Below are 15,869 nucleotides of genomic sequence, written 5' to 3' on the forward strand. Positions count from 1 at the left end.
TTATTCCATCCTGTCACCTCCTCCCAGTTCACATCCCCAGTGTGTGTCGCTTCCCACTGGACCCTATCATACATTATATGCCAAGACAATATACCTACCACCCCTCATCCCACAGTCCCAGGTGTGTGTGTGTGTGTGTGTGTGTGTGTGTGTGTGTGTGTGTGTGTGTACTCTATCTCATCTTTAAAAGCAAGCTAATACAGCTAAGCTTTGCATGATAGCTTATTTGCATGTGTATGTTCTTTCCTAAAATCAGTGCTTGACTTTAAATAAATTTATATTTAGAATTAGAAAAATCACCCTCACTTCCCCCAAACAAAGCCAGCCAGCTCAAATTATGTGAATGAGGCAATCCCTATTTTTGCCATTCACTTATGTATATCAACATCTAACACTTCCAAAAATATTATATTTTTTAGTCACATCTATGAATCTTATTTGTTTCTGTTGAAAAACTCGAGCTACTATGTCATGGCAGTTCATTGGAGTTTATTCATGAATCATTTTTTCTTTGATCTCCAGCAGGACAAATTGCAAGTGAATGTTACGCAGAAATCATTGTGACTGTACTTTCTTACATAGGTCATGGCTTTGTGTGTTTATTTGTTTGTGTATCATGGATTCCTGATGTAAGTTGATTGTAAATTCACAAGGCTCCCAATGTTGTCAACATTGCCATTGTTCTTGATTGCCTCTCTCAAATGAATGTGCTCTTCTGTACACAGTTTCTTTTAGTTCTGTGTTTAGTTTAGTTTAGTTCTGTCAGTTCATCTGGCAAGATGGCCATGAGTGTGGAAGTCGGAAATTTTAACACGAGAAATAGTTATAGTTATGTAGTTAAAAAGAAAACCTGTGAAAATTGTAAAGCAGAAAGTACAACCCTAAACGAACGAATTTCAAGCCTACAATTCATAGTCAATAATTTAAAAAGGGAAATAGCTGCACTGAAGAAAGAAATCGGCGAAGTACAAACAGTGGAAAATTCGTGTGAAGTGAAACAAGATGCACGTGAGAAATCATCCGAGTGGATAGCAGTGTCGCAAAAAGTTCGGTCTCAAATCACGAAAACTGTTAAAAGTGTTACTTTCTTATATAAAAACAAATATGATGTCTTGTGTCATAACGAGTGTACAAATGATCGTGACGTTGTAAAAACCTGTAATTCGGACACCAACAGTAAACTTGGAAACAGTGGTAAGGGCAAACACATATCATTAAGGAAAAAGTGTGGTATTCTCTTGCTTGCCGACAGCCACGGCAGAAATCTATCAAGCATGCTCCGAGGGAAAAATCGAGAAACGGCAGTGACTAGCATAGTGAAACCTGTAGACACTGATCTTCAGATGAACACAATACAGGATAATGACTTTATAGTAAGTATAGCGTGTTCGAATGACATAGCTAAAAATGAAGCTGATGCCTGCATTAAAATGCTACAGAACTTTCTAGAAGTGAATAAATCTAGGAACACAATAGTAGCCACTGTGCCTCATAGACACGGCCTAATTTACAGATCGTGTGTTAATAAAGAAATTAGGAAAACTAACGTCAAAATTAAGAAATTGTGTGCAGAATACGCAAAGTGCGATGTACTGGACATAAGTAAACTACATCAAAACCTGCACACCAAACACGGAATGCACCTTAATTACGACAGAAAAAGTGTTATGCGCGAACACATCAGTGAAATAATTAAAGAAAGACTATTACGAAATAGGTCTGTCTATCAGCTTCCTGAAATACTTACAGGCAAAAATGAGGAAAGCAAATTCAACAAGAACGAAGAAAGCTGGAAAGAGGAGACATCAGAAGATCCACAAAGGACTGCAGCAGCTACACTCGTAAGTGTTAATTTAAGATCACGGCGCAATATACCCCAGAAGGAGGATTTTTTTCTACAGCCCGCCCCCTTTAGGGGGAATCGAAACTCAATAAGGAAAAAAAAAAAAAAAAGATTTTTTTCTACCCCCCTCTGAGGAAAGAAAAAACTTAGCATCCCCAAAGAAGTTAAAGATAGCATCATCAAACAAGTTAAAGATACACCATAAAACTTGCAAAGGACTCCATCAGCATATTGTAGTAAATAAGGTAAAGTCTGAACCTCCTCACCAATGTATAAAAAAATTAAACAAAAAAATTCTTGATGTAAGAGTATACATCCATAATGCACAAGGGCTCAAAAAGAAACTTAATGAAGTAGAAATTTTGTTATCAAGTGCAAGTGAACTGTCAGATACACAGATATTATGTATTAATAAACATTTCATGAGGTCTTTTGAAATAGCAAGTGTTGTGATACCAAATTTTAAACTCGTAGGTCACTTCTCAAGAACATCTTACAAAGGTGGAGGTAGTTGCATATTTGCAAAAGACAACATTACTGCTACACCTCTTGATATTTGCAATTCACATAGTATTGAAAAAGATATAGAACTGTCAGGTGTAGAGCTTACAGATCTAAATGTTTATATAATAGCACTTTACAGGTCACCCTCTGGTAACATAGGGACTTTCTACAAAAATCTAGCACCAGTAATAGAAAATCTAAGTAAAAGAAAATCATATAGTGTTTTAATATGTGGTGGCTATAATATAGATTTTCTCTCAGAAAACTATCCATCTAAGCATTAAAAATTTTATAAGCAGCTACAACCTAGACCTAATGGTCAACACTCAAACCAGGATGACAAATCACAGTACCACTTGTCTGGATCAAGAAGCAAGCAATATAAATTGTACTGTATCCTCCGTCAAACTAGGATTTTCAGACCACAATGCATTAATTATGCAGGTCTGGTTGCAAAATAACAGTCACGAACACAATAAAATCACTGTACAGAGGAGAAACTTCAATAAAACCCACATGCATACTTTCCTCTTTGATATACAAAATGAAAACTGGCAAAATGTATATGAGGCTCAAACAGTAGGCAGCAAATATGAGGCATTCTTGGATATTTTCTGTTATTATTTTAATTGCCACATTCCCTTACAAACAAAATGTATCAACAAAGATAGAAAACTCTCCAGCTGGATCACTCCAGGAATCATTAGATCATCACAAAGAAAAAGAACTTTTTTACATTAGCAAATCCAAACTACGCAGTAGTGAAGCATTTAAGTCGTACTTTACTCTATATAAAAAGATATTAAGGAACGTAGTAAACCCAGCCAAAAAGCTACAGAATGACAACTATCTCAAATTGTCATCAAATAAGAGCAAAAGCATGTGGCAACTTATTAATATGAATACTAATAGAGGGAAACAACTAGAAAGTGATATTACCTTAAAAATAAATGGAAAATTAGTCTCCAGTGGGAAAGAAACAGCAGAGGAATTCAATAACTACTTTACAGAAACAGTAGAAAACATGGCTAACCATCTTAAAAATATCTGTCCCTTACAACTGGAACCAAACTTATGCTCTGACACTATTTTTAATGCCTACATCTGAAATTGAAATAGAGAAGACACTGCATAGCAACATTTTTAAAAAAAATCATCTGCTGGACAAGATCAAATTCCATGCTTCCTCCTTCATAATTGCAGTAACGTTATCAGTAAACCCCTAGCCCACATAATAAACTTCTCATTCCTGAATGGTGCATTTCCTGGTATGCTCAAAATTGCAAAAATTATACCTGTCCAGAAAAAAGGAAGCAAAGAGGATCTCAGTAATTATCGACCCATTGCACTGCTTTCAACTTTTAGTAAAGTATTTGAATATATAATGGCCACCAGAATCATGTCCTTTCTAGACAAAGAAAATATCCTGTCACCTGCTCAGTTTGGCTTCCAAAGTAAGAAAGCTACAACTGATGCAATACAAGAATTTCTAGATCATGCACTGGAGCTTGTGGACAAAAAACTCTCAGCCATAGGTATCTCCCAAGATCTAAAAAAGGCCTTCGACATGGTTAATCATAGTATACTTTTGCAAAAGATGCATTCCAATGGAATAAGAGGAAATTCCTATGACTGGTTTAAAATCTATCTGGAAGATCGACAGCAGTATGTCGAATTAAATGAAACTAAGCTCTCAGGTACAGCTAGCACTGTACATTCCTCCATACAAACCATAAAGCAAGGCGTTTCCCAAGGCTCCGTCCTGGGCCCCTTGCTGTTCTTACTTTACATAAATGACCTTCCTCACAGCCTACCAGAAACAAAAACCCTTTTGTTTGCTGATGACACCTCTGTACTCATATCTGCGCCTGAACAAATTCTCCAATCTAATATAGATAGGACCACAGATCAAATAAGTCGATGGCTTCAAAGTAACAGGCTGCTTCTTAATGCAAAAAAAGACAATTGGAATAACCTTCCACACCTCCCAAAACAGAAATCCATTACTACCAACTATATCACTGGAAAAAATAATGTTAAACTTGAATATGAAACAAAATTCTTTGGGGGTCACTATTACTGATACGCTCACATGGAAAAGGCACATTGACATTACCAGCACAAAACTTAGTAAAGTATGCTTCATGATTAGATCAATAAGGAACGTCACTAACACAAGTACCCTAACCACAATATACCATGCACTCTTTCACTCTGTACTTAACTAAGGAATCATCTTCTGGGACCAAAATTCGAATCAATTAAGATATTCAAACTGCAAAAGAAGATAGTCAGAACAATTATGTTCAATAAACAAAGAGACACTTGTAAACCATTATTTAAGAAACTAAATATTTTGCCCTTCCCATGCCAATACATACTAGAATTATTATTCTTTACCAAAAAAAGTATCAACAAAATTAGCAAAAATATGGATTACCACGATGACACAAGATCAAAAATCTCTCTAAGAATACTTCCCCACTCAACAAAACTGTACAGTAATGGTGTCAAGTGCATGGGAATAAAATTATATAACCATCTTCCAACTTTTATACAAGAAATCCAAGAAATAAATAAATTCAAACAGACGGTGAAATCTCTTTTAATAAAAGACTGGTTTTATACCATCCAGGAATATTTGGAATCAAAATTGTCTTAGTGCATGATAATGTATCAAAGCTGAATGTTATTAAGTCAATTTTGTCACATCACATCATGTAACAATTCTCTGTAAAGCTGTAACTTTAAGTAACATAATTTGTAGGTAATGTAAAATAATCATTCTTCTGTGTTCTTGTTTACTATTTTAGACTCCTGTAAACTGTATATTTGTATTGACTTATCCCATATCAGTTGTACAAGCCATTGTACTGATTTGATGTACGGGACAAATAAATAATAACTAAATAAATAAAACGAGTATCACTCATTCTGCCTCTATTTTCACATGCACATCAACTAAAAACTCTTGAAATTAACAATGGGAATTAGTAGTATGACTGTATTCTTCCTTGTCTCTGATCATTCTGCAAAACACACAAAATTCCATTGAAGTCATTTGTTTTCTTTGTTTCTACACCTTTGTTTGCTTTATTTGTTTTAAATTTACATTGTGTCTGTCTCCTCCTCTCACAAGAATTAAGGGATATTGAAGAGCACCATAAGATGTGTTGCAGCAATCCGATGCAATCCTTTTCTTTCATCTTTTTCTTTATAATAATAATGTCACAACTTGTGTACTCACTGTCCATACTTACAACAGCAATTTCATTGACATGATGTGCATTATACCAACATTCATATTCTCCAACAGGTCGTTTATTGGCTCGGATCAGCACTTTATGCTCATCAGATGGCATTCAATCCAATGCTGTTTTGAATGTGTGAAATAATTGATCATATTTATGCAAAATTCTCTGCATGTTCAATAATTAACGCAGTCATATTTGTGTGGCAATGAATGACTTCTGTCTGTTTGTCTCCTAATACTAAACTCACGAATTTTTGCAATTGTGTTACTGTAAAAATTCATGAGTTTCATTTGGCAATGGTAACAAAGGTCCTACCGTATGATATCCTTTAATCCAAAACACAAAATTTAATTCATATTCCATATTGCTCAAGAAAGTAGCACCAAGTGATGCCATTTAAAAGCAAGCATTGTATGCTCACATGTTCTGTAGAAAATGTTTTGATTCTGGAGTTTCTCCAGTCACATAACGTAAAAATTCTGGTAGAGGTACTTCCAATGCCAATAATTGAATTTTTCCACTCATACAATGCATTGTTGGTGTTTCTTTACTGAATTCATTGGCACCACAGAACTGCCACACTCAATCCACATTTGTGTTCGTAAATGAATACGACACATGCTACACTGTAATCTCTACTTTTTCTGCTTCACATTTCACTGACATGTTTTGTCACATGTTTATAATCATTGACTTTCATGACCCTTAATCATGGTAACACCTTTTATTCATTTTGTAAGTTTGTTTCTTCAACAGCTGTCTGGTAGCTGTGTGAATCACTCGACCAATTCCTCTAATTTCTTGGTGTTGTTCATCTGTTAAGCTCTTTCTCAATCTAATCATTCTCTTTTGTTGAGAAGCTGAATGTGTTTCTTACTAGTCACCTATTTCATTTCTATGGTGCTCTTTCTGTTTTCTTTTTTTTTCATTCGCCATTCGCAAGATCTCCCCTTTTACATTTTGGCATCCTGTTAAATTTAAATATCAGTACTCTATATTGTAATTACTTCTATAACACTATTAACTATCACTGAAACTGGAACTGACTCGCATGACACACAATGTCATGGTGACATCTATTATCAAGTAGAAAAATTTATATTACATAAACAATGGCAATAGTTTGATGACAAAATCATAAATGTCACTGTAAACTAAAGCCTTTGCAAACAAATCCCCTTTTTAGACACCTATCTCTTAACAAATAACCTTGTATGGCGCATTATGTCCAATACTTATACAGGGTGTACATAAAGTTGGGAACACTTTCAATGTTTTACTGCACAGCAACCAAACATTGTAAAGGTATCATACATATACCATTTTCAAGAGAAACCCAGAAAGTTTTTTTTCCATGTATACCACCACAGCGAAGTTTGATAATTTGCCGATAGTCAGCACTAGTAGCAAACATGGCGAGTTCAGGTTCGTAGCAAGCTTTCTGTGTGTTGGAGTTTGACAAAAACAAGTCTGCTACAGCTGTTCAATAGATGTTTAGAACCAAGTATGGTAAGAAGCCACCAACAAGGAAGGCCATTTACCACTGACACAAAAAATTCGTTACAACAGGTTGCTTCCGCCCGGCAAAGAGAAGTGGACGTCCCAGTGTGAGTGAAGTGAATGTGGAGTATACAAGAGACATAACAAGTTCAATGAAATCAGTGTGTCGTGCATATCAAATGTTGTAAAAAAACTTTCAGAATCTCTCTTCAAAATGCAATATGTATGACATCTGTACAATGTTTAGTTCTTGTGCAATAAATAATTGAAATTTTTCCCGGACTTTATATACACCCTGTACCTCAGTCTAAGAAAAGTCTAGAAATTCTAGTAATTACTATGAATATTCTATGAATCAATAATGTATGGATGACTTGCTGTTCAACTTGCATTTCAAATTAGCTGGAATGTCGGTCATGTCATCAAAGCACTGTCATTACATGTGAATTCCTGCACTTTGTTGTTTTGTAGTGGGTTTGTATTGATAACACGGAGTCTTTCCACCAGTAATGAATTCTTCCAGAAAAGAACTGCCCATGTTTCGCACTCCAATGAAGTCACTGCATGCATCCATGCATCATTGTTTTTGTTTGGGAGTCAAGGTGTAGTACAGGACAAACTTTGCGCACACTTTTCTCATCTTCAAAACATTGTGGACAACGCCTTGGACAATCTACTGCAATTTGTGACCCAACAACATTGTCACACTACGGTTGCACATCCATTACTTAACATTGCCTGCTCACAACTGATTGGTCAAATGCAGATTAGTTCACGTTGACATAATAGTTGCTGTTCTGACACTGATTATATGCTAGGAAGAGAAGAAGTCTAAGAACTTTATGGGTGGATGGCGTACAAATGGCATGAAGAGAGTCAAGGACAGAAAGGTGGCAGCATTATCAGCACCTAACAGAGTTTGAAAGGGGCCCTATTGTGGGGCTCCATTTGTGCAGCTGGTAGAATCATGCGGTATCCAGATTTACTACAGCATCTGGATCTGACAGTTGCCCAATGGTGGACTGCATACGAACGTGAGAGCGGGTATACTCATTGTCAAAGTTCCGGTCAACCATGTCTGACCAACACAAGGAAGGATGACCTTATGGTGCACCAAGTACACTGTAAGCCCTTGACATCTGTACCTCCTGTCAAAGAACAAGTTAATTTAGCGTGTACTGGTAAGTTCACTGTATATTGGATTTGGTTTTATAATCCCTGAAATAATATCACATACCCTCTCAATGTGCTTCCATTTTTTTGACAGGCAGTTTATTTTGTATGTTGAAATATAATGACAATTTCAGTCTGTTAGTTAAATTTCCTTACCAAAAAATCCAAGGCAGCTTGTCATTACATAGTTCTCAAGTGTACCATAAAACAACAGCTTATGCCAAAATTTTCCAAAGCGAGTACCAGGTTGGCACCATCTGGTACAGAAACACCAGTGTTTCACAAATCTTCTGACACTGAAAACCAAAGAAAAATTTTTATGTAAAGAATATTCCTGCAGTTTATTTATCAAAAGGAGTCTCAAAACTATGCAGTTCCATGCATTTTCAAATGTTGCAAAATGACTACAGAATTGTGAGTTACACAGAAAAGATGTGGACTGCAAAGCACTTTGATTTTTTTTATCCATTTGTACCGGATCAGCAACAGCAGCAGCAGCAGCAAAAATTTGACATTCACTGCTCGGTAAAGTTCTCCTCTTGACTCTTCTGCCCACTGTGGTCTTCAGCAAAATGCATCCACACTACTCCTGCTTGTTTTTCTAATGTAAGCCTATGTTTCATCAGGATCTTGTCTCAGTCTTTTCTTATTTCTTGGACTCCAGCAAAGAATTTCTTCATTCATCTACCACTACATGACCCACCTATCTGTAGACCATTGTCACTACAGCCTTACCTGAATCTTTCATTCTCGTCATTCCCTGGTATCATTCATTTGTTTTCCTGTCACCCCTAGCAATTCCCAACATACATTTTCCATTGTTTGCCAAACGTTCCACTAGTTTTAAATGGTATCACTGTGCCACTGTTAAATGTCAAAACAGGTAATACACACTTACCATAAACTTTCCACTGGATCTATAGTCTGTAACAATACTAACCTGGCAGTATCACTACAAATCCTCAGTGATGGATGCAGAACTGTGGTGTCATACCCTGAAGCTGTTTTAGTTGGCAAACTCAAGAGTTCAATGAGAGACGTAACACTACTGATTTGATACTCTTATACATTTACTCAAATAAAATTACACTTTTGTTCATAATTAGCAATTACTTAACAAGAATTTTATTAGTAATTCTCATCTATTCATTCTACTCTTACTTACCCAAAAGCAAGGCATTTTTTTCCATGGTCCAAAAATGTGTCTGGAGCTTAGATTCAGAGGTAAAGCCTAAGGCAGTTCCAAAAAAAAAAAAAAAGAAAGAAAAAAAATGCCACCAGAAGCCGCCATGAACAGTTATTTTGCTGCAGAAGTCATTTTGTAGAGTGAGTTAGAATGTATGTGACTGCTTCAACTCCATTCAGAAGCTGTTGGCACATGTTGATGTACATCAAACCATTTCTCAATGCTGCCAGTATACGTGATATAACAATTTAATTTCATATTCATGAGTACAATTAAGCTCCACATTTGAATATGAGTGTACCTATAAATAAGTTTGGGTGAAACCTTGTTACTATGATACAAGATAATTTGTTATTTACCATGGTAAGTATTTGTGTAAACGGGATTCGTACACCACCCGAAAGATGGGAGAAAGTAGGGGCCAGCAATCAAAAATACTTTGAATGATAGATGTGTAACCAATTTGTTTCATTAAAGCCTCAAATGTTGGGGAAAAATGGCAGAATCAAAAGTTGTACACCTTGTAAAAAATTTTGTGTAGAGCAACATATAGAAACATGTGAATGTGAGCTTAAACTAAATAATGGCACTTTTATAATTGTAGCCATGTATAGACCCCCATTGGGAAATTTTCAACTATTTTTGAAAAACTTGATTTTTTGTTCTGCTATCTGTCAGACAGAGTAAAGCAAATTATTGTTTGTGAAGATTTCAATGTAGATTTTCTGAAAGAGCCTGACAGAAAGATTGACCTTGAAGTATTACTTGGTTCTTTCAATTTGACATCAGTTACTGATTTTCATACTTGGGTAGCAAACTGAAAACTAAGAAAAATATTTAGCAGTTTTAAACATGTAACATTTATTGAAACAGGCCATTTACTTAGGGAACCCTTCACAAGACATGGGCTGCATAGAAATTCTAGGGATAAGAGAGAACTGTATAAGCAGATCTTGGAATGCTATTTCCAAAACTAAAACAGAGTTAAACATGTGACACTCCCATTACCAGAAAAATGAATACCTGGACCATTTAAATTGGCATCTTGTGTAGCATTTCCAATGAAAGTTTCCATTACATAGGTACAAAATCTGGTTGTACCAGCAGTAGAATTATTACCAACTGATTTGATGACAGAAATACAGTAACATGCCAGTGACTCACAGAGCACTCAGCACACTCGACAGTCAGAATTATACGAACCTCCGGCAGTAACCATAAGAATAAGGAAGCTAAGAAGAAAAGAGAATTCCACACTCCAACATGATATTTGACATCCTTCACAGCTGAGGAAGAGGAAACAGCAGATCAGAAGCCCAAATCATCATCATCATCATCATCATCAGGATTTCCTTCCATTGAGCCAGGTAAGAACTTTATGAATGATATGCCTCCATTGGTTTCTGTCCTGGTACAGCTTTTCCCTCTTCACTACATCCCATGTTACTCCTCTCCTCTTGAGATCTTCCTTAACCTGGTCTTTCCATCTCTTTCTAGGCCACCCAACTGGTCTTCTTCCTGGTACCTCCATCTCCAAATACTGGTGTGGAGATCAAGTTGGGTGCATTCGCTTCACATGACCGAACCACTTCAATCTCAAAGCACTCATCCTCTCCTCTGTAGTCATTGTCACCTGCAGGTCTATCAGGGGACACCACCTTAACATAGCACCATCAGTGCAAACCTCTTTGCGTGCTCTGGATCCGGAGGACTATGCCGGCGGTAGCGTAGCTACCAGCATGGTCACCCATGCTGGACAGGCTAAAGAGGAGGAGCCAAACAATGACCTATCATTAGCCTGTCTCCTATCCTATCCTAAACCTCTCCTTTTTCCTTACCATTATCAACCCTTGCCAGGGATAGGCGAAGTCCTTAACGGCAGCTATGGCGGAGAAGAACATCTTTGGTATGGCACAGCTGGTGGAGGAGGCACCCTTTCGCTCCTAAGGGCAAATGAGGAGTGGAACCACTGCCTTGTGGTGAAGAGGGACCTTCAAAGGCTGAGGGAATAAACCCTGAAAGAGAACCCTCAGATGTGTTAGGCTTAGCAGGCCAGCAGATGAGAAAAAGTTGTTATTGCTTTCAATAAAAGAATGAAGCCCAAACCTCCGATACATACACTCTGTGAAATTACTCTGGCACCCAATAATTTTAAAAATTTAAGCAAGTCTAAATCTCTAGCAATTTTCTACCAGAACATAAGAGGACATAAAAATAAAATAGACCAGTTAGTGATGAACCTAAATGACAGCAAATGTCAAAAGCAACCTGACATACTATATTTCACACAACACCCTGTTACAAGTATAATTCACATGCTGTGTATTGACAGCTTCTGTTCAGCAGCTCATTATTATAGATCTACCGTGGAGAAAGTGGTGTAGTGATTTATGGTAGAAATAATGTAGTATTTAGAGCCCTAGACTTAAGTAATTTTTATATGGGAAGCAGAAAAGAAATGGAGGGGGAGGGCAACCATTTCAGTGCTGTTACTAGATGACTTTAATGTAAATTTCTTGGCTGAAAGTAGTAACAGAGTAGAACTGGATGAACTGATGAACTCTTAACAATTTAGTGCAAGTGGTAGAATTTCCCACTATGGTAACTGACCATCCTAGTACTTTAATTGATAACGTTTTTGTTGATGAGTCTAGACACAGCTGCCTGACAGTCAGTCAACTATTAAATGGATTGTTAGACCATGTTACTGTATGTCTTACTATCCCTCAGTTCAATCTTACGATCAAACCTATCTAAAAAACTGCGAGATTAATACATAAAGAAATAATGGAGACATACAGGCAGAATCTACAGCCTGCAGATGTGGTCTGAAGTATGTAATATAATATAAACAGGTGTTAACTTAAAATTTGATTTATTTATTAGTCAAGCCATAAGTCTTTTTGAGGAGGTGTTTTCAAAGAAAAAGAGCTAGAGAAAACCACCGTAACACTGTAACATAGCCAAGGATTACTCAGGGCATAGAAATTTCAAGCAAACCGAAACGGGAATTGTAGGCATCTGCCAGATTACCTAACAGTTCCAAAATGGTGAGGCATGATAAAGAGAAATGTAAGATATTAAGGAAGGTGATACAAAAATACAAAAGTATGTGCTTAAAAGAGAAAACTGATAAATCTAACAAGACAATGAAAACCATATGGAAATATGAGAAAAATGTTCGGCTGTCAAAGAAATGATTAGTTTAAGAAACGAGTGCATTAACGTGAATTATCTTGAAATGCTAGCAAATATTTTCAACAATCATTTCATAGTAGTTACAAATCCAGCAGCGTGCTTAGGTTCTGTAGATAAAGCTACAAAATTCTTGCATAACACTCAAACTAACAAAATAGAAGAGATGAAAGTTTGGAAAATGACAATGAAGGAAATAGAAAAAAAAAACTTTCTTTAAAAAAACAAAACTTCTTCTGGAGCTAATAGCATTTCCAGTAAATTATTGAAATATTTCTGTAGAGGAATAAGTAAAGCCCTGTGCCACATTTTAATATGTCACTTGACCAAGGAGTAGTCCCTGGCATATTAAAGTATGAACATACACGACCAATTTATAATAAAGGGAGAAAAGACAGATGCTACAAACTATCACAGTTTTAGAATTCTCATTTTTTAAGGTATTGGAGAAAGTGATACAAAGCAGAGCAGAATGGTGCAGCATCTTAGCAAATACAATAGCCTCAGCAATAGCCAGTTTGGTTTCCAAAAGGGGGTATCAACATAGAATGCAATACAAACATTGGTTGACAATTTTTTGGAATCTATGAATGACAATACAATGACATTTGGAATATTTTGTGACCTGTCAGAAGCTTTTGGCAATGTTGAACCCCATATTCACTTGAACACCCAGGAAAAGAGAGGAATAGTTGGCAAGTAGCTTGTACCTTAGTTATGTGGTAGAAAGCAGAAAGCTATAATGGAAGGAATGCATGGTGGCCATGTATCTTCAACTGTGGCTCCATTGGAATTAGAATGCCTCAAAGCTCAGTAGAATTAGACTGCCTCAAAGTTCAGTATTGGGTCTATTGATTTTCTAATATTTATTAATGATTTGCCATGTGACACCACTACATCAGTTAATAATCCTGCAGGGAATATATTAAATGACAGACTAAATATGGCATTTGCAGATGTGGTTTACAAATGATTTAAAATTAATGGTCTTTCAGTTAATCTAAAAAAGATAAATTACATTAATTTCTCCTCTAATACTAGTGTCACAGACAAAATAAATTAAAAATGGGTGGCCACGAGAGTCGTCCTATTTTTGCATCTGCATACGGACAGCATACTGAAGTGTCCATAACATATTCAAGACCAGTGCAAAAAACTGAGTACAACAACATTTGTCTAAAGAATACAGTGGAACCTCACTTAACGAGCACTTCCAATGACAAGCAATTCGCATAACAAACAAAACAAACTGTAAAAAAAAATTACTCACTTAATGAGCAATGTTTCGCATTGCAAGTGATGATGATTTAGTGAGATGTCACCAGCAGTTTGCACACAGCAGGGGAGGGGGGTGCAGAGGAGGGGGGGGGGGGGGGACATTCAACAATATGAACACCTTGTCAGCAGCAGCATATGAACAATGTCTTTAGTATGTTCTGCAGTCTGGGTTTAGTGTTCTTTCTGCTACCATCTTAGAGCTGCTTGTGATCACACATTTTTCTAAACCTGCATTCACACAGTGTTTTTCACTGTGCAAATTTTAATAACCTTCATAGAAATGTCCCTGGAGAAAAATCCACAAGAATATGACCTTAAGAGAAAGAAAAATGACCTTCGAAATGAAACTTAGAATCACTGTAAAATGCGAACGTGGTCTGAGTATTGTTGATTTAGCATGCACATACATCAGTCTACATCAACTATTTGTGAGTGAGAAAGTCCTAAAAACGGTTTCACATTCTGTACAATGTCAAAAGATTGCTCTTTATATGGATAAATGAAAAGTAATTACAAGGTGATACTATTAACAAGAACATCATTTGTAAGAAGGTGAGAATGATTTTTGCTGACCTCATTAAGAAGACACCAGGATCATCAGTGGCCAAAGAAGAGTTTAAGGGAAGCCGTGAATGGTTTGGGAAGTTTAGGAGAAGTACTGACATCCACTGCAGTGTGAGGCATGGCAAAGCAATCAGCTCCTATACAAAAGCAGCAGAGAACTTCATCAGCAACTTTAAGATGTTCATAGATTCTGAGGGTTATCTGCCGCAACAGGTTTTTACTTGTGATGAGATGGGTCTATTCTGCAAAAAGATGCTGAATTGCACCTTTATAGCAGGAGAGCAGAATGCATTGTCAGCCAATGAAAGACTGTCTCACACTGCTATTCTGTGCCAAAGCAAGCGGTGACTTGGAAATTAAACTGCTGCTTGTTTACCATTCAGAAACTATACGAGCCTTCAAGAAGTGTCAAGTCCAGAAGAGCAGGTTAAAAGTGATGTGGAGGTCTAACAATAAGGCTTAGGTGATGTGATCTTTTTAATGATTGGATCAATGAATATTTCCTTGAGATGAATCAGCCACTCCATGTCTTGCTTGTTATGGACAAAGGTCCTGCCCATTCACCAGGCCTACAAGACTGCCTTCTTGCAGAATTTCAATTCATCAAGATCCAATTTCTGCCTCCCAACGCCACTCTGTTACTCCAGCCTATGGACCAGCAGATTATTTCTAACTTTAAAAAGCATCATTGAGATGACTGAGGCTAACAATCTCACTCTCAGAGCCTGCGTCAAGATGATCGAAAAGGTGTAGGAAGAGGTTACCTAGGGAACTCTCACTTCTGCTTGGAAGAAGCTTTGGCCAGGGTGCACTGTCAAATGTGACTCTGAGGCATTTGAGCCAGTACCTGTGGAGCCTGGGTCTTTGGCCAAAAGCATGGGACTGGAAGTGGATAATAATGACATCGATGACCTTGTGGAAGATCACAGCCAAGAAATGACCACTGAAGAGCTTCTGGAGTTGCAGTGTGTTTCACAGAAGGAGGTTGTGGAGAGGAGTTCTTCAGAGGAGGAGGAGGAGAAGGAGGAGGAGGAGTTGGTAGCAGCAATCTTCTGGAGAAATGCTGAAAGCATGGGAATCACTTGCATCATAACTGAAAACCATCACCCCAATAAAGGAGTGGCTATGTGTGCTACAAATTTATCATCACCCCAATAAAGGAGTGGCTATGTGTGCTACTAATTTATCTGATGACAATGCTGTGTCTCATTTTCACCACGTGTTGAACAATCAGCAGAAAAAATGACTATAGATAGCTTCCAAATAAACAAGAATTAGTTACGTATCATGAATAATAAAGCACATAATACTGCACGTATAAATTTCTTTAAATAAATGGCATGAATAAGATAAAACATTTAGTACTTTTTCT

At 36.9% G+C, this 15,869-nt stretch overlaps 1 protein-coding gene across 1 annotated transcript in view; it reads right to left on the reverse strand.

Moving 5' to 3' along the window:
- LOC126125300 (DC-STAMP domain-containing protein 2) overlaps positions 1–9,464 on the reverse strand; it is a 288,281-nt gene extending 278,817 nt beyond the window's left edge. The window contains exons 1-3 of the mRNA XM_049915133.1: positions 9,440–9,464; positions 9,215–9,275; positions 8,431–8,531 (exon numbers count right to left, since the gene is read on the reverse strand). Coding sequence (XP_049771090.1) covers positions 8,431–8,531; positions 9,215–9,275; positions 9,440–9,464 — 187 coding nt within the window. The remainder of the gene's footprint in view (positions 1–8,430; positions 8,532–9,214; positions 9,276–9,439) is intronic.
- Positions 9,465–15,869: the final 6,405 nt, after the last annotated feature.

Source organism: Schistocerca cancellata, chromosome 1 (genome assembly GCF_023864275.1).
Source record: "Schistocerca cancellata isolate TAMUIC-IGC-003103 chromosome 1, iqSchCanc2.1, whole genome shotgun sequence".
Classification (NCBI taxonomy): Eukaryota; Metazoa; Arthropoda; class Insecta; order Orthoptera; family Acrididae; genus Schistocerca; species Schistocerca cancellata.